Source organism: Phalacrocorax carbo, chromosome 12 (genome assembly GCF_963921805.1).
Source record: "Phalacrocorax carbo chromosome 12, bPhaCar2.1, whole genome shotgun sequence".
NCBI lineage: Eukaryota > Metazoa > Chordata > Aves > Suliformes > Phalacrocoracidae > Phalacrocorax > Phalacrocorax carbo.
In genome coordinates this window covers 20,506,280-20,526,431 of record NC_087524.1, presented here as the reverse complement: position 1 = coordinate 20,526,431, position 20,152 = coordinate 20,506,280, and the positions used below count along the sequence as shown (strand labels likewise).

Sequence of the window (20,152 nt, the reverse complement as noted above, 5' to 3'; positions counted from 1 at the left end):
TGGCATACGAGGCAGGGGGGATTTCTCATGAGAAACTACAGCCTTGATATACTCAGAAGCCTAAAGATGTTGCAGATCACTAATGAGCCTTCCTTTACACATGGTAAAGGCCAATTATTTGCAATCCCTTGCATTATTTTTCCTTTTAGCTATTACATACGTGCACAAAATAACTGTGCGCTCTTAGTACGTGCACAGACATTTACAGCTGCATTTCTAAAGCCTTCATTTGGGCTGAAAATACAGAGACTGAAACCCATGCTTTTCCTCGGCATTGGGAACTTGGAAAGTTTAACTCCACTCTGTTTATTAACACATTTAGTCTTTGAGTACACTTCTGTATCATAAAACTGACGGAAACAGAATTGAAATTGTAAGGTAAGCTACAAAGCTCCTTTTCCTTCATTAACAAATCAGTCTGGAAATTCAGCTATGAACTACAGTCGTATTAGTCATATTAATGAACTATAATTCACGTTACAGTGCAGTGACTTTGCAGAGTTTTGGATTAAGAGTGGAGGTCCTGCCAAGGCTTACTTCGGTACCTTAAGCTCTGCCTGCCGAACCAGGCTTGAGCAGGGCTGTCGGGAACCCACTGCTCCCTCACAACTCAGGCGTGAATCACATAAAACAGGTCTCCTTCCTAGAAACGCCCATTGTGTTACTGCACGGAGGGGAAGATCTGGGCAGCATAAATAAATGGAGAACTGAAAGGGAAGGATGTATTTAATTGAATAAAACATGCTATGGAGAACCTGAAATAATAAAGATGATGGTTTCCATAACTTCCCCTGAAGATTTTATACTAACTTAGGCTTCTCTGTGCATCACTTCATTATTATTGTTATTAGTTAATAGTTTATTTCCATATTCAAACGTAAGGGAACACTGCTTAAGGGTAATCAGCCAGAAGTTTATATACAAATCAAGGCTAAAAACTGAAAAATAAGCTCTGTGATTACTTAAATGTCTAGCTTAGCAAATCATCTCATGCAATCAGGGTTTGTTTAGAGTAACTACAGACACAAAGTTTCAATCTATTTTCTTTATTAAATTGGCATCTGCAACTAAAATTCAAATGCAAAGCCTTTATTAGCCCCCTGACAGTAAGCCATAAACTCTGCAGTACTCATGCAAGCTGAGAAACTCCATCTCAGTAGTTTTCTGACGGATCCAAAAATCCTGCAGCTTCTGTCACATTCCACAGCCACACGTTTTACGTATCCCAGCCCTGCCTTGTTTTCCCGAAAACTCTACCAAGCTGAGTAATGGGCACAGAATTGCAGAGAAGGAGTGCAGGGGAAGGAAACACAAGAGTTCCTTTTCCAGTCTCCCAGGCCGTGCCCATGGCACGCTCCCGTCCCCCACGGGCTCAGGATGAATGTCAGCACTAACTTCAGCAGAAAAAGGGCAGACCTCTAGCACGGTCTGATCTCAAGGACAGGTTGAATGATTAAGCAAAGCCTTGTTGTAAATGCTACTGCCTGAGTGTGCCAAAACTGGAGTCAATGCCTTGTCCAAAACAAAAATGAAACAAACCGAAGACTTATTATATAAACTCTTCCCTGTTAAATATTTAACTCGCCATCAACTGTTTGCTCAACCGTTCTTTTATCAAATGTGCACATATAGTTCTCCTTGGAGACACTGAGGTCTGAGTAAGGCTTAAAAAAATTCTAGTTCTTTTGGTTGCTGTCATTCTTAATCAGAGATATCTATAAAATTATTAGTCCAAGCTACTGGTGGGAATTGAAAACTCTAGATTAGCTAAATCAATCAAGCCTGTGCAATTGGGAAAGGGAGACGAGCAATTTTTGAAGAATCAATTTATTGGCTATTAAAGACACACTTAAAATTAACTGCATCACAGAATACAGCACCCCATTTATCTATTTCAGTTCCATAGTATATCACCAGACTCCTGGTTTCATCTGGGCTATGGGCTCCATCAGTCCCATCTGTTAAGTCATTCCAAAGAGACCCAGTGATGCGGCAGCCCCAAAGATCGTGGGAGTAAAGCATTTTCTCAAATAATCTGAAAACTGAGACAGGTCAGAGGTACGCTAATACCATCTCAAGCCCATACTTTAGAATAAATTGTACATTAGTGGATCCTACTGTCAAGTAACCAAGTGCCAGAAAACTCGCTTTGACAACTCTGAGGGATCCAAAGAGATGTTTGCAAGATGTGACTTTCAGATCTAACACCTGATTTTTGGAAGCCTCTTGTATGGGTAAAAACGTGGGCCCTCTTTTCAGGTGTAATTATGGAATATTTCACATCTTTGTAAAGGCAACATTTCATATTTGCTGCATTTTCTTAGTAGTGCATGAACTCACATTAGCCGATTTGAAAACTAATGGATATAATGGCTGTTGCGTTACTGTATTTGGGTTTTTGGTAAACTCATTAATTTCCCAGACCATTATGGAGGATCTGCTTCCAGTAGTTCTACATTAATGGAAGTGCAGAGGGTTTGGTTCTGACAGTAGTTTTTACATATATTTTAGCTGTGTCTAAAGCTAACGTCTGTCCAGCTGCAGGCTAAGGGATCAGGTTTGTATCTTAAAGCACTCCATTATTCACTAAAGCATTCCAGAACTCCACCCGAGGACAGACAGACAGGTGGATGTATGTCTGTATTTCCTACCATCACCATCCTTGGAAGCTGTGAACCAGTGGGGCTCTGTATACAGAATGTCTCTCAAATAAAAGCATAACTTCATTTGGCAAACATTAAAAGACAGCCCCAAACAACCAGTACAGGACTCTAATATTCCCCTCGAAGCACAACCGACTCCTTATTTAGGGTTTCAACTGGAACAAAAAATTCCTGACATTCATATGTAATTAACTGATTTTTTCCCTCCACAAAATTTTCTCTATATTTATACATCATCTATCAAAGGCTTCCTTCCCTCCAGCATTTCCATTTTGTGATCTTTTCTCCCCCAAAAGAGGGGCTTGGTCACCCCAGTACCGACACTGGGTCTGTATATGCATATATAGTTTGAAAACTAGTATTAGCAATCTAGTCCATTATTTGAACATTTTTGCCCTGAATCTTCCCCGTTTTTGCTTTCTTTCACAGACTTCCTACCGCATCACACAGATGCAGGTAGAAACTTCCCGTTCTGAAATGACTGCTGCCGCTCACTGCTGCCTGAACCTGGCAAGTTAGACAGAAAAAGGCAAACCGGGCAGACTCCAGACTATTTCAGTTATTTGTTAGCAAATTACTGGGACTGGGGAAGTAAAACATGAAAAAAAAACCAAAATAATGAAGTAATGATGCATTTGCATGAGAGTTTTTGAAAGCGAGTTGATAACCCAGCAGTCCAACCTTGCAGTATACAGCTTGTCTGCCATGCACGTTTGCGTGTCTTAATAACTTTGGGGAAATGTTATTACTTTTAAAACCTCATAAACATTCAATTTTCTATTGAAAATTATTTCTCCATTATGTTTTCTTAAATTAAAACTAAATATAGACGACTCACAAGGATTCACTTGTGCCACTGAGTTGAGTTTATAAAACATACCCTATTGTGGCACTTAACTCATCAAGAGTTTCACATTTTTTATTTAATAGACAAAAGAATTTTAATTAATAATGTGTTTCAAATACCACACCTGAAAGTCCCTTTACTCATTTTACATTGTACTCGAGTCCCTCTGAGGGTACATCGGTGTTTAAATAGGAGCTACACACAGAATACTTGGATTAAGTGGGAATTTGGTTATTCAGTCAGTCTCAGCATGAGGGAGAATTTTGTGCAATAGGAGAGTAAAACCAACAACTTCAAATGAGGTATAAAATCGAGGACTTAACTACCTCGTTACTGCACATCCCGTATGATCTCTACGGCGACAGAGCCTTTGGGGTTTTTTGCTCTGTGCTGTGTTAAGCGGTTGGCATCTTCTCATCCTTGAGAAGGTGCTTATGTTTCAATAGCAGATGAAGGCATTTCTGTGAATCATCACAGTTTTGTGTGTGGGGTTTTTTAGTGCTTTTGGACCCTTTGGGATAAGAAGCTCTGTTATAGAGGCACATTACTTTCTGCCCCCTCTAGTAAAGGATGGGTTGTTTTGCATTTGAAGCAAAACCTTAATTGATGCACTGCTGACTTCTTCCACAACTTCAATAGTTCATGAATTTTATGCACAGAGCAGTGCCAACCAGTTGCTAATAATAATTAATCTATATCCAGGTTTTAGGTTTAGCTGTGAACTACATTTTTTAAAACATCCAAATAATGACGCCTCTAACGACCAGTTAATTTCTTGCAAAGATGCAGAGTACACAGAAGAAACACGTTTCGTAAGCAAGCACGCTGTAAAAAACGCCAGTTTGACACTTCTTGCTACTAAAGATTTGCATTAAAGGAGCATTAAGGGTGGTCAGTGCTCTAGACCTCCCTTTATTTCTACAAGGACATTTGTTTTTCATTTTCCCTGCACTTTTTATTAACTATTAGGTAAATTCAGATGACTTGCTTTCTGAGAGCCCGTATTCCCTTCGGACTCCCAGGTCCGAGTGCTGAGCTAGCACACCCAGTGTGACAGCCGTGCTGCATGTCCTCTGAAAAGGGGTCTGGGAAACACTTCTGGGTGCCACAGAAAACAGGTTTAGCCCCGCTAAAAGTAGGTTTTGTGACCCGGCAGAAGTCCCAGCCTGCTTCCAGTCCTACTACTTCACCTGTAGCCCAGGAACGGCAAGGCTTGATCCTCTCTGAGGAGCGGGTGTTAACAAATCGAGATAAAAGGTGCGATTTTCTAGGAAAAGGACAAAGCCTAAAATGAAGGGCTAGGACTTAATTAAGATAATTGAGCAAAAAGGTTGTGAATGGCAGCCATTTCAGTCAAAGCACAGAAAATTAGCTCAAATATTGCAAACTTGGGGGGGGAAGTTGCATTTCTGTGGTAACACGAGGCTTTTTGAACTGTTTTTGCACGCAGGCATCATGGTGAGTAAGGAGCCCAGCAAATGCTTACTCACCACCTCGGAAAGCGAAGTTGAGCCAGCGGCTTCGCTCGCTTTGGAGATGAAATACGCACTGGATCCCAACCGGCAGATTAAGAAACGAAACAAAGCCCTCCAGGTGAGATTTAAGGATATCTGCGAGGCCCAGAACGAGCAGCGGGACAAACAGCTATCCACCACACAGGATCCCGACAAGAGGGAAGCCAAGCCCCTTTCCTACAAAACGGCTTATCGCAAGTACATGACGGTGCCTGCCCGGAGGTCGATCCCCAACGTCACCAAGAGCACAGGAGTTCAGACTTCACCCGATCTTAAAAAGTGTTACCAGACCTTTCCTCTGGACCGGAAAAAAGGGAATATTCTTAAAAGCGCCTCAACTGTCGACACCTTCAAGAGTGAGAACAACGGGTTTCTAATAGACGTAAAGGACAAAGACGGCAGGAGCTCAGGGGAGGCCGCTCAGTGGAGCAGGAAGGCCGGCAGCCTGCAGACGGCAGAGTTCATTTCCCACATCAACGAGCGCACCTACGCAGGATCTGGCGACATCGGGGCCGAGGCCTGGCAAAGCAGCGATTTGCACAGCTCTCCCGAAGAGCCGCCGCCTCCTCCTGCTCTCCCAGATTTGGCTGACCCCGCTTCGGAGGAGCCCGCCGGCCGAGGGAAACAGGCGGCGGGGCGGCCGGGGAGCGAGGAGGCCACCCAGCCCCTCCACGGGAGGGTCTTCAAGACTGAAGTGGCCACCGTTTACTTGCCGGCGGTCGGTTCGAACGCCTCGCAACCCGACCTGCCAAATCTCCTGGCCGAGACCGACTGGTCACCGTGCCCGACAGCCGAGGAGGACAAAAAGAGGACCGTGCACCTGAACGGTGTTCAGCCCCAGGCGGGAGATGCTCGAGCCTGCTCATCACGGGCGCAGTGCCAAGCCACCGAATGTAACGAACAGACCCTTCAGATAAACGTTTCACCTATGGAGGAGAACCAGCCTTGCCAGACGGCCGTCGCGGTGAGCGAGGAATGCCAACAAATCGTGCCTCACACGGAAGTTGTGGACTTGAAAGCGCAGCTTCAGATGATGGAAAATTTGATCAGCTCCAGTCAGGAAACCATAAAAGTGTTGTTGGGTGTTATACAGGAGCTAGAGAAAGGAGAAGCTCACAGAGAAGGGTGAGTAGAAGCTTTTTAAATTAGTATAAGCTGGTTCAAATGCCTTTTCTAACAAGTCCTGCCTTTGAATTTGCTAATGTGAGTTTGCACCTGCCGCCATGCGTTCCTCCGCAGCATGCCGAGACGTTACCTGTTGTGCTCCTCACACGGACTAAGTTTTGCTGCTTTACAGGCGAGTCCTAGGGAGACCTGCCAGCAGTGTTCGCAGATTTGGTATCTGCTTGTCCTGGCATGTAATTAAGTCATTACTTAATGAAGGACCTACGACATCTCTTCTTGTACCTTTTCTAATGAGTGCAGAACGAGCCGCTCTCCAAACAGGATTAGCGAGGATGCTTTCACATCAGCAACTTGCATTAACTGTAATACCTCACACGGCATGAAAAGCAGCAGAAAAACCTTAATTCTGTAAGACGCGTACCTTTTTAAGATTAAGGGATATTATTACAAGTCTTATAATTCTATTAATGGCATATGAATCTTGTCTGGTTTGCTTTCACCTTCTGAATTTTTAATATTTCATTCAGAAGGAAATTAAATGAAAACTTGACTATCAAAGTCTTCTTCAGAGTACCCACACTGCTCTACACATGACAAACTCAAGCATGAAGAAAGAAAATTTTGTTTATCTCTAACTTACGGTATTTAAATTGACCTATAAGGCATTACGAGTAAGTTACTGTAACACAGTTCAGCCCATCCCTACATTACCTCAACAAGCATTCTGCAGACTTCCTTGCCTTAGTTCGCTAATCTTTATTCACTGAACGTGCCTCAAAATGTATGTGCACTGTTTGTGTGGTTTTAAAGAAATCTGGATTTTCAAATTAGAAACCAGTAGCTCGTGCTACTTGAAGCAGCACGTGTTTTCATTTGAGTCAAAAAGGTACATCTTAGGATTTGTAATTCAACTCTTTCTCTAGGAATGGAGAAATCATCCTGTTAATCCTAACAATTCTAAATTATGTTTTTCATCAAAAAATCATCTTAGCTGTTGGACAATGCTGTCAACACAGCTTCAGCAGTTTTAGTTTATTTTACAGCTGGTTATAGTATTTTTAGAATACCTTGTCAAATCCTGGATCAATCCTGGATCTTCAGACTGGGAAGCTTCTTGATCTAGCTGAAAGCAACACAGGCTTACTGATTCATTTCTTTTTCTAATTATTATTCAGAAAAAGCATTCCTCTGACTTTCTTAACTTACAGAAACTGCAAGAGAATTGCAAAGAGGTGGCATGCTGCTTGTCATATCACAAAATAGAGAAAAATATTTCTTTATCATAACTCATCATCTGATCATCGAGAACCCTGTGTGTATGAACACACACATCTGCCCACAAAGTCATCTGCTATAAATACCAGTGCTTTCTCCACACACTTATATACCAATATGTTATCTCGTCCCTAAGACAATAGAGCAACAGGTGCAGCAAATACTTATTTTTTCCCTTGACCTTCCCTGTAGGTTCCCCAGCAATGGTGAAATCACCACCTAAAGATACCTCACACATTTTGAAATCTTCTCAAACAGGTTGAGGTTTGCGGGAGAGACAGTTAAAATGTTTTAACGATTCTTTGATGCCAACTGTAACCAGTGGCAGTTTCACCAGCGGTCAACGTTAGTTGTAAAAATTGGAAGCAAAGTATCTACAAATCAAAGTGAGGTTTCAGATAAGGGGGTGTTTTAAACACAATGACATACAAAGGTGCTGCCTTAAAACTTACCGAGAGCAGAAAAGGGTTTCTACTTGGAGCTGTTTTCAGCTACTCGCCTGTACGCTCTAGGCACGTCCCAGACGTGTCCCCTCCCAGCCAGACATGAAGGATGTAGAGGTGGAGGAGGAGGAAAGAAGGGAGATGCGCACTTGCCTATTTTCTCCTGTTTAGGAATTCTTTTATTCCAGATCCCTCCAATTTTCTAGCACCTGGGTGATTTCAAAGGAGATGGCACAAAGGAGTCCAGCATTATGCTTGGGACATTTCTGTTCTCCACTGATCCCACTCCAGAGCTGAAAGAACACGCTGTTCTCGTGCAAAGCACCAACACATTATTAACATGAAGCCTGTCTTTATCCCTATTTCCCTCGAATTAAACAACTATTTCAATAATAGGTTGCCCCATCCTTTTATTAGAACAACTCTGTCCAGTTGTTGCATTCATTTCTACAATGTTTTTGCCCCCACTGTGTAAAGTGACTATTACGTATCTTCTCAGTTTTAGCATGTTGATCTTTTTTGCTTTTATAACCCGGTGTTAGGTCAGTTTATAACAAGAAATTAAAATACCACTGCTATGTCTCTGCTTATTGTAGCATATACAAGTCTTGTATCTGCTAAAACAGAAAACAATGTTCTGTGTTTATGGCACTCTCCTGGTTTCCTTATGCATATTAAATTCCTTACAACAATGTGCATCGAGAAACAAATACAAATAACTCACTGCTGGGGGGGGGGGGGGAACCCAAACCAACAAACAAACCAAAAAACAACAAACCCCCCAACCCCACAGCTAAATCTCTTAATCAGATTTTTCTCCCTTCAAGAAAATCAGTGCTCTTTAAGTGCTGTTGCAGTGCCGTGGGACTAGTGCTCAGTGGATTCATTTTCACTAATATGCTGTAGGTCTTGAACTGCTATTACTGCAATTCATCACTAAATGAGCCTATGGCAGCAAAATTGTATCAGCATCTCTGAAGATAGTAGTATCATCCTTTGGGTGAATATCAGCTATGTATACTTTTCAGAACGTCAGTACTACATTATCTGCAATTAGCAACAACGTACAGCGCTCGACTCCGCTGAAAAGAAAGGTGAAAAACCACTGGAGGAGGAAGCGAAACACAGAGCAGCTCTGACACCCGACAGAGCCGAGGGCTCACGTCGCGCTGCCAAGTCCTGACTTCAAGGGCGCAGAGTGACCTCTCTCCTCCCCTGGGTGGGATCAGGCCCGGTTTATTGGTCACAGAATGCAAAATTCAGGCCATCAGGAAACACAGCTCTTACCATCCGGCACTGCATAATTGTAATGCATTAAATCTGTCTAAATAACACATAGTAGATTTGGGGAGGGGGGTAGGAATCATGATCGCTAGCCTGTGACCCGCCCCATTATCAAAGGGAATTATTGAAACCGTGTATTTCTTATGTGCATCATTATTTACTACATCTTTGGCAAAATGGTAATTATACCTTACTATGTGGAAGCTGCTATAAAAAAACGTTACCTCACAGCAAAAGGCATCCAACAATGCTGTGCTAAGCCATGCATGAATAAAAGTAACAGAGCTACAGATTCAATTAAGACTCCCAGCTCAAAGGTGAAAAAAAGTTGAGTATCACATGACGCAAGGTGCAGCTTCCTAACAGAAACCAAGTTTTATGCTCCGAATGATGTTTGCTTTGTCTTCTAGTAAACTATTAGCAATCTATATCAGCTACAGACATATTTGTCTGCATGCAGATACAGTGCATTCAATTCAGCAAATTCTGCTCCGTGCAGAGCCTCACTAAGGCCAACAGGACTGAAAGCAAAACGCAAGTCACTAATTCCAAACCCTGGCTAACTAACACCTATGAAATAGATAACAGAAGATGAACAGATAATCAAAAATATTTTTGCTGCCAGAGAGCACCAATGACCTGCCCTTTAAATCCTTACTGTGAAGACAAACAGTAATCTGGGCCCTTCTCATTATACAACAAATCAGCAATTTTAATAAACAAATTACTCAATTTGCCATAGAAAAGTAAGTCACAGTATTTTGGCTCTGACAGGCCACATGCTACACATTAGACAGGAGTTAAATGAACCTGTTTCAGAGATGATTTATATTCATTTATTAGTCAACAGTGGTTCAGGAATTTAAAGAGCTCACAAGAAACGTCCATGAAACAAGCACTCTTGGGCTCCTTCGAAGAGGCTTCAAAAGAACACGTTCTCATGGATGGAATTTAAATGTCATTTCACATTTTCCAATGAATAAGGGATATCTCTGTCTCTTATTAGCACTTCCAAGCAGAAAATAAACCAATACTCTGTGTGCCTGCATGGACGTTTGCATCAAAGAGGAGAGGACAGGTTCACCCGGTGCGGAGACAGCATCCTCGCCCAAGTACTTCTGTCTTCAGAATACTGCAAGGAGTCATCCCCAAGGTCACAAGAGCTGAGCATAAACTCACCATCCTGACTCAGGGACAATGGCAAAGGAAAGTCAGATAGGCAAAGCAATTATTGCCCAGATTGTTTGCTCTGCTTTTCAGAAGCTACTTCAAGTCCAGTCAAGCTATTCAGCTTAGACAGGGACGACAGAGCAAATAAAGGTAGTAAGAACCTCTGCTGTCTAACTCAATCCATCTACACGCATGAGCCAATACTCTTAAAAATCGGGGAGTTCCTTATTTCACATAAGGAGAAAAGAAAGCTTTAAGAGTTTCGATACAGCCTCTGAAAGCACAGCCAGTGCTAGCTGCAGAAATACTATGACATGGTTCTGTTCAGGATTTCCCCTCCTCTTTGGTTTTGTTTTGCCTTTTCAATTACAGACGTGGCAGAGGAAAAGTTTAAGAAAATCATTTCTAAGAGAAAACCTGGAAATGGAGGGAAGCAATAGATAGATAAACTTAACAGCAGAAGACAGCTGCACTACAAATATATGAAAACCAGAAAGAATACAACAAATTCCATCTGTGATGCACAAATTGCATCATATACCGCGTGCACCGTGCTTTAAGAGACTGTAACAGCAGTCCCTTTGGAAAAGGACTACGATGACTAGCTTTACTTTCAGCTCTGTGATCTTTACATGCATCTGTTTTGCCCGTCCTTTGGAGTGGTCACATTCATTCTGACTATCACTCTACCTGAGACCACCTTCTAAATTCTCTTCTTCTTTACCCTCACTACAGTTGTACTTCAGAGTATGCATCATTTACAGATCGTTCCCAAACACAGATATACCAAAATTCCTTGCAGATTGTAACTATTCACCGCTCCAAGACAGAGACAGGAAATCTCCTTGGATGCACCTTCCTTAGTCAAGGAAAAGAAATAACTTTTGCACAAATCAGTGCTTTGCTGTCCTTGCGATCCTTGGGCCAGTGGATGGTTGGGTGTTCTTTTTCAAATTCTGCTCCATACGTACCATTTGCTCTGCTGTTTCCGCAAAGATCAGTCTTAGAATGAAGCATTTGACTACTGTAGTAGCAGTTTTAATTTTCTAGTTCCAACAGCAAGAGAACTCCCTTCTCTTCCTTTTACAGCCATCCATATAACTGTTCCCTCTCTTTGTAAGTATGCAGTTAATTCTAATTATTAATAGCTGAACCGTCAGGCTTCGTCGTTGCCCAAAAGGTGTATGCGTCACACTATAAACTTTGAGCCGTACTGAAGCAAAGTGCATTATGTGATAATTTATGCTTTTCCTTTAGGTCACTAAAGCAGTTTTAAGATGAATTCTTTGTACGTGGACCCGTGACAAGTCCTATCCCCCTTGGCCTGTGCTCATTTCCCCAGGTACAGTTCATCCCTCAGCCATCACTCAGACACTCACTCACCCTCCCCTGAAAGCAGGATAAGTATTAAGACAGAACAAAAGTCCATTTACCTGCCTTTACCATAAGTAACCTGGTTTTCCAAGCTATAAACCAGCCTTCCCCCTTCTGCGTTCCCCCCGGCACAAATCAAGCAGAAATGTTTCAGCACTACGCTACACGCTGCCGCCTCTCGCAGCTCGACACACCTCATCGCTGGAACAATTCCAATGTCTGCCAAAACTGCGTATTTCCTAATGGAGACTATCTCAACTCCTACGGTCAGTCGCAGGAGCACCCCCGAGCCCTCTTATTTAAAATGCTCAGTAACCCCAGGTGAAAGCTGATTATGTAAGATCGATCATTAAAAGATCCAGTATCATTCAAGGTAGAAGATCCAGCATCACCCAAGGTTTAACCTCATGTTACACCACTTCTGCATTAAATCACTAAAAACCAATCCGGAGTTAGCTCTACGAGGGCAGGTAACATGAGTATTTCATGGCCCAGTATTTCATAGACTGACAGAACTTGATGAGATTTATATTTTGGATAAGATTTTTCATTAGAGTTGGACAAATTTATTCTGTTGCTCATAATCAAAGCTTCAGATCAAATTGTCAGTGTGGATAAAAAGGGCAAACTTTCAGAGTTCACAGACATTCCTGGAACATATGTCATGGGTACTCAGACTACCTAGATACTACAGCATTTAAGATAAAGAGCACTGCCATTGCTAGCTTACGGCCATTAAACATCCTTTGTTAGGAATATACTGGTAGGAGGTTTTGAACAAGCAAATGCTGGTCAACGAAGAGTGAGCTGTTGTTCCCGTATGTGGAATAAACATAAAACCACAACAAAAAAACATCAACTTTTTAACAAGGTTACTTGATCTTAATGCTTACTCTGTTTTCTCAACAAGTTACACGAGGAACATTCTGAATCTCAGAAAATACAACTTATTTTGCTAATATATTTCAGCTTATATTTACCCATATTTATAATCTGATTTATATCCAGTTGCTATTCAGTAGACTTTAAAACCAAGATGAAATCTCCTTCACCACCACGCCTCCCCCCTCTCAGCACAGTTCAGCAGCACGTCAGGCTTTGAAGCGAAACTAAGGTTCAGAACTTCTCCATCAGATTGGCGGCAGTGACACAATGGCCCAGAGAAGCAAACTTCCACAATTCAAACCCTGGTGAAGTCTTATCTTGAACAACTCAAAACAGCGTAAGCAGACTACGTTCTTGCTAAATGCATCCGTATGAATTACCGCAGATCATAAGGGAAGCTTTTCCAGCTGTCACCGAGCTGTCCAAATTACATACCTGCACGGAGAGTTTTTCTGCTAAATCAGTCTTTTAAAAGAGGATGTTACTTAGGTACTGAATTACCAGTTTTCACTTTACACAATTAGAGTAATCCTTTAATAACTGCATTTTGACTGTCAGTAGTGTTAGAATCCAAAGCGACAGAGCAATGAGCCAGGTACCTATGCAGTCAGGTAAAAATGAGACAAAATGAGCTTTATAGTGTCAAATTTCTCACTGCTCTTCGTTCTCCAAGAGTTTCTAATTGACACCTACTTCTGAGCCCTTGTGCTTACACAAAGGTACACTTATCTCTTATCCTGACTGGGGGAAAATGGATTTTGGCTGGACAATTTTAGGAAGAAGACTTGTCTGAAGAGGGACGTTTTGTTTTTAAACTGTTGAGACTCCCTGCCACCAAGATTAAGACATAAATATGAAATTCAGCCTTAAGAAAGCTCCTGTGCAACATAGTCAGGGACCTAAGGGTAAGCAAGCTCTGGAGACGACGAAGAGCTTGAGGTGGATTCAAGTATCTGAGGACTGTTTCAGAAACTGGAGAGAAACTGGAGCTCCCAGGCATGTGTCTGTCCGTCCTCCCTGCATGCCACCTCTGTGTCACTGCCCGCTGCTTTGTTTAATTACGGAGCCAGGAACTGTTCTCAGCTCAGTCCTTGAAAAAACCCAAGGTGGTCCACACTGTTTTGTAGCTCTTAATGGCTTCATTCTGAGCTTTGCAAATACAGAGGAATTTTGGAGAGAGATCAGTAAGTAGATACCCAAGATAAAACACCCAGAGCAGTCCACCACAGGGGCACGGGCACGTATTTGCTGTCTGCAGTCAGCACTAGGTTACTCCCCCCTGTCATTGAACTGTATTTTCCACGTTATAAGCAAACACTTAGAAAAGCAGCAGTTTAATAGAATACTTCAGTGAAACTGGGACAATTCTGAGCTTTTTGTGACAGTTTATCGTGATGGTTTGTTTTGGGATCTCATGGAGCAGCAGCACAGGGATCGGCTGTGTCACAGGTCAACCAAGACGGAAAACTGCCATTCAAAGGGAGGCTGGATTCCTTCCGACCACGGGCGCCTGTGCTTAGCCCTCTTTTACTAGTAAGAGGATGAAGAATGTTTTGCACCACATCACTTGCTGCATGAACAAACTAGAAGAGGATAAATGGCACTGTATTGGGAATACTACAATTTTTTTCCCTTGGTTCCAGTATCCTGAGGAGATGCGATAGAAGCTGAGTGTGGTCAAATAATTCATCAGCACGAGAGGCTGGATCGTAGAGATGAGCAGAGGTATTCTGCCATTCACAAGGCAATTTATGCTCCAGAATAACCTGGCATGACTTCGGTCATTTCTTTGGTAGACGCGAAGAGATTTGTTTACTTCATTGTCATCCATACAAGCTCAGAAAATATTCCCGGGGATGAGACTTCTGAGCATCTGCGTACAAAGCTCAAGCAAATGCCAAACTGCTGCGCTACAGATTCTCCTGCACTGCAGTGAAATCTCAAACTACCATTATTTAAGGAAATCAGAAAATAGAAAGTACTGAGACCTGCAAAGAGTTATTTAAGCTGCAACAGAAAAAGAGTTCAGCGCTTCCAGGGTCCTTCCTGCTGTTTTTTTCTCCATAAATTGCCCATCCTTCTTGCAAGTACCACACAATCAGCAAGATCAGTGGCCAGCAATCGTACTCCATATTCTCAATTTCATCCTACTGCATAATATTTAGAATTTTAAACCAGCTCTTTGGTTTGCATATAGTATGGCCGGTGTAGTTATTATTTTAAGCTGGCATAGGCTTATATATGTAATGCACACAGAGTGTTGGAGCCTGCACTGAAATCTCAATCACTTTGAAATTATGAAAAATACCACAGGCTTCTTATTTCCCCCGTCTTTCCTCCTTTATAGAAACAATGCCTGTTAGCAGCCTTCTTAATTTAAAAGTCCGAGTCAAGCAAAATCCAAGGTGTTATTCACTTGTAAACGCACTACTAGTTCATACCTATGAAATAGCCTTTGGTCTGATCGGTTGAGAGGTTTTCATTTGCATTAGAACTGTGCAGTTATGAATCCCTGTGCTGCGGCTGACGAAGGGCTATTAGCCACAGTGCAGGGAGCTGAATAATCGCTCCAGTTGAGAAACAATTCAGCGCAGGGTAGGAGCAACAGGGAGGTGTGAGGCAGGCATTTTTGCCCGATGACTACACCGCTAAACACATCGCCCCAGCAAGTCCCAAAAATGGCATGCAGGAGAAGTTAATTTCAAAATTAGGTGGATTTGGGAGTGGAAGAGGAATGGGAACTCGGAAGAGGAACGTAACTTGCTCCGAAGCTGCACTGAAAGGACGGGTGCAGCAGGCCCGGTGATACGCTGCGGGTTCGGAAGTCTCAGGGCATCCGAGTAAGGATGCTCTGAGGTCAGGAGCAAGTCACAGATTTAGAGCGCACGGGGTAAAGAGACAGACCTCATCTTAGCGTAACTGCTGGAACACGCTCCCTGATCACCGCTGGAAGCGTCTGGCCCGAGAACTACACGCCAGCGGTACAGCTGCTACTCAGCTAAAGCAAACAAATTCCCGGAGTTGTTATTAATACAAAGAGTTGACATTTTCATTATCCTCCTGATTTTTCTGATGAGACAACAGAGGCACAAATATTCAAGAGAAACGCTAGACCTCATATGCACCTAATTCCCATAAGATTTTGTGATTTCACTTGAAATACATTTTAATTCTCTCCATTCTCGGTGGGTTTTTTTAAAATCACTAGACAGCCCTATTAAAATATGTATTTTCTTTAAAATCCTTCACTCCCTGACTAACCTGAGTATAATATAAAATGTATTTACGGGGTGAAAGCACTTGAATTGCTGTCTTGGGAGTCATGCCATACGCCCACAGTGCAAATACCTCAAAAAGAAAATTAGTCATCTGCTTCCAACTGTCAGGATTCAGTAAAAGACAACAAGCTTGGAAACAGTCTGAAAAATCTCACCATTGAGCTTCTGTACATTTCAAAGTGTTTTCAGAAACCAAATGAATAATATCAGCCCTGTAGTAACAAGACAGATCAGGAAAAAAAAGTGGAAAAAATATTCTGATATTACTTTAGACCATCATAGGATTTCTGCGTTCATCTTCTGCCATCAGTTAAAATAACTTTTCAAAAATGAGTTAGTGAATTTGGGCAGTGTTTCTTCTGCTTTTGTTTGTTTTGTTTTTTTTTTCCTGTGCGTGTTAAAGCATACTTGCACCCAGCACGACAACTATTTTGATGACAGCCAGAGGCTGCCTGGCCCTACTGATCACCACAGACTGATCCTTGGTCCCTCTAACATCTGCCCAGCCCGCGGCTGCCTCCCACGCTCCCTGCAACTCATCGGCCGCCGTCTTCCTCAGAGAGAGGAAAACACTGTTCAGTAAGGTTTAGTTAATTCTCACATAGTAACTGCTTAAAGAAAACCACCCCACTGATGCTGACCGTCAGGGATCTAAGCGAAGGGAAGGATAATGTCGCGCCCAAGTACCCTACGCCTCTGGCACCGTGACGTTCAGATCAGGGGCGCGTAGCCGCCGTTGCTCAGACCTGCGCGGCTCTCGGCGCCCACTCCCCAGCTCCCAGCGAACCCCAGAAGCAAACTGGCTTGCGCACGAGCTCTGTGCCATAGGATTTCTGCACGCGCGCCCCAGCGCGCAGGCACAGAGCTCTGCTGCAGTTAAGTGTGTGGATGGTTCCCTTCAAGCTGTGCTGGTAACTTCAGAGCAGGATGGGAGGGAACCGCTGTGCAAGCAAGCCCTGACTACAAGTCCACGTGGCTTTGCTGAGCAAGTCGGGCCACAGCTTCCAGGAGGGTGGACCTGTCAGAGGTACAAGAGAGCTCCGCGCACCTTCTTGCGTCTCTGCAAAGAGCTACAGCGCAGCAACACAGAGCTGGCTTCTACTCGTAACTCTAACACAATCTCTTGCAAATGTACTTAAGCTAACGCAAGACAACCTAACCTGATCCGGGGCACACTGAAGCACCTCTCGCTAGCTGCTCTGAATAGTCCAAGGACTTGGACACCGCCGGTGGAGCTAACCCCTGCCTTGTCACAGAAAGGGGAAATGAGCCTCTCAACCACAGGTGAGGGGCCCGTGTTGACTGGGAGACACAGCAAGGACGCTCCCAGGGCTTCTACCGGGGAACCAAATAAGCAGTGCCAACAAACACCAGGGAAAAAAGAAAAATCTTTAGGTATAAGCCACGGGAAAAAATACCAGGAGAAAAAAACAAACCCCAAAACCACACCAAAACCCAACATACCTCTGCAAAGCACGGAACAATTCAGTGTCTGCATCCAGCTGTAGACATCAAAGAAAAAGCCTCAAGACAGTTGCTCAAAGCACAACACTACTTTATTTTTATTGGACTGTACCACTATCATCTACAAATGAAAACTGCTAATTGGTTAATTAGGAATGTAATGAAAACGCAGCAGCAGTAAGGCTAAAACAATTTTTCTACTGGTCTACTGGGCGAGTGATTTTTCCCGAACACCTTTATGTGAGCCAAAGGCTGCCCCGAGGTGTTTTATACCTGGACATACCTGCTGGTTTGCTGTCAGAATATAAGTCCTTAAGGGACCCAGAGGCACATATTAATCCAACAGAAACATGATTTTGCTGATAGAAATGCATCTATATGAGGCTTTCCATAGAGCTAGCATGGCAAATTCTTCCTAGGTTAGACTAAACCTATATGTCTAAGCAGAATTTATTTTAACCTGCAACACATATACAAGTCATTTTCCTGCAGTTTACTTAGCTAAAACATGACTTACTCAAGTCGTAAAGAAAAATAAAACATACATGACACAATTAAATCATCTTATTCTGCCAAAAGGCAAATTATGTTAATAGTAAGGATGGGTAATTTTCTCTTGAAACATAGTCATCAGCAGTATTAGCTCTGTGATACTTTACAGTAGGAAACAAAGGTTTTGGGAAGTTCTCCACCAGACTATTTTGAAACCATTATTCTGTAAAGACAGATAACATTAGTGTGTTTAACTAGCTCTGCTGTAAACAGCCCCAGCAGGACTAGGCCACGCACGGAAATACAATACCCATTTATACAAAGCCTTAAGGAGAACCGTGGCCTACACGTCCTCAGCTATTCAGCATGGCCAGAGCTATCACTTCAAAACCACTTCAAAGGCCCACTGCCTTCTTAAGATAATTTGTTTCACTATATTTTAATAAAAACATCAACAACGACAACAAATTCTTGAATTCTGTTTATCCTCCTTGTCGGTGGTAATACATCAAAAGTGTGATGAGCATCAATATCATCTAAAGAGCAAAGCCCTCAGAGCGTGAACGCTCTGAAGCACCGCCACTTCTGTAAAATCATGCCATTAAGTAACTCAGTTAATATGAAGTATTCCCTACGTCCCAGCAGATCAGGGAAGACATCCAGATGCAACGCATCTCTCCTCCCAGATCGCTTGGGAAGATTTTCTTCTTTGTTTTTAACGGATGTCCAGGATACTTGAATTAGCGCCCCTTCACTAGCTGCCTACTGAACAACGGAACATAAACATCAGCACACACAGACCTGAGCTTCCCTCTCTCGGCTCAATGGGGTCTCTAATTTATACAAGCAAAAACCAACTCCAATGCAAAGATGATTTTTGATGTTACAGTTGGTATTTTCAAAAAAAGTCTCATGCAGGTGCACGGATTCTGCATTTCACAGGGATTTAGAAGGTGTAATTTCCTTAGGCTGCTCTGAAAACTGCAGCCTATTATTAGTTACTGCCAGTCCATGTCAGCAAAACGGTTGTTCTTCATTATAATATTTTAATACTTGGAAGTGTTAACTGGGGTTAAGCTCAGGCTGTGCCAAGAATGCTAAAAGAAATGCTATAAAATGAAAGCCTCCTGAAAATAATATGCAATGTAGATAGCAGGCACACGTGAAAAACTGAGTATGGGGACGCTACCCTTCCCAAGGTGACGGAGCCCACTAGATACAGGCCTAGCAATACAACTAACCTCCATCCGTCCCTGCTCCCGAACCTGGCCGCAGAGCACACATAACCCACGAGGCTCACCGTGCCCGCCTGCGTACATCCATGAGGAAACAGAACACACCAGATGTCAGGTCTCAAAAAATTACCTTAGTATGAAACACAGTAATAATATGAATACCAGGGAAGCTGATTAAACATTCCAGTAGATGCATTCAGTTCCCTTCTTACAGATCAGCATGCATCCCATCAACCCAGGAGGGAACACTGCCATGTTTACTTTGCTATATTGATAGGATTAAAAAAACCACCAAACCCTTAAAAAACAAAAAATCACGGTTACTCCAGTCTATTTTCTTTATTGTTTTTTGGAAAACAATCATAACGTAGTACAGGTTTCCTTCCGCATCCACAAGATAAATATTTTTCTAAATATAAACTAGAACAACTTCCTGACTATGATCACTGAGTGAAAAATGGGGAGTTGCTGACTAGTAGGGAAAGGGGCTAGATTTGGTGGGGTCTTATTCATGGAAGTCAGAAGTAGATGCCAAGAACGTGCTTGTGATAGAAGGCAGAGACGCCAGGCGCTGCCCTCCGACTGCACCCCACATCTCGGTACCAGCAGATGCCAGGTGTGGCACCTTCCAGCAGCCCCGAAGCGAGCAGCGCACGCTGCAGCACAACTGCCTGTCGAAGCGCCCGCGGGAGCGCCCGGGGGTTCGCACCGCGCGAGCAGACACAGGCGACCCCAGAAGGGCAAAACCAACAACCTCGCGTTCAACGCTCACGATTTTTGGCCCCAGCTCAGTACCGAAAATGGAACTAGGTCTCAATTTCTCTTTATGGCTGATGGACTTGCTCCTTCCTGAGAGTAATTAGGCATTAGGGGCACATCCACACGTGGAGGCAGCAGGCCAGCAGAGCAGGGGGGCCCCAGCTTACACCCCCGGCGGGGCTGGCACCACCTCGCGGTGACTGGATTTAACCTTCCTGAAGAATAGATTAAAAAAAAGGGAGAGACTGAAGGAAGTTGTAGAACGTAATACTGCTTATACTAGAATCAATGAGGCATTCCCAAAATCAAGATGTTAAGATTGGTAAAACGAGCTGCAAGGCTTA

The 20,152-nt window shown here is 43.0% G+C and overlaps 2 protein-coding genes across 4 annotated transcripts in view; one reads left to right on the top strand and one right to left on the bottom strand.

Annotated features, from left to right (window-relative positions):
* Positions 1–20,152, bottom strand: part of DOCK1 (dedicator of cytokinesis 1) — a 316,638-nt gene that overhangs the window by 170,078 nt on the left and 126,408 nt on the right. The gene's annotated exons all lie outside the window — the stretch shown is intronic.
* The window catches only part of INSYN2A (inhibitory synaptic factor 2A), a 49,975-nt gene that overhangs the window by 10,639 nt on the left and 19,184 nt on the right, over positions 1–20,152 (top strand). The window contains exons 2-3 of one of the 2 annotated variants that reach the window (XM_064464381.1): positions 4,961–6,149; positions 8,056–8,540. In XM_064464381.1, the coding sequence (XP_064320451.1) occupies positions 4,966–6,149; positions 8,056–8,164 (1,293 nt within the window). In that variant the 5' untranslated portion in view covers positions 4,961–4,965 and the 3' untranslated portion in view covers positions 8,165–8,540. Of the gene's footprint in view, positions 1–4,960; positions 6,150–8,055; positions 8,541–20,152 lie in introns of those variants that run through there. The other variant, XM_064464380.1, reaches the window with a different exon arrangement.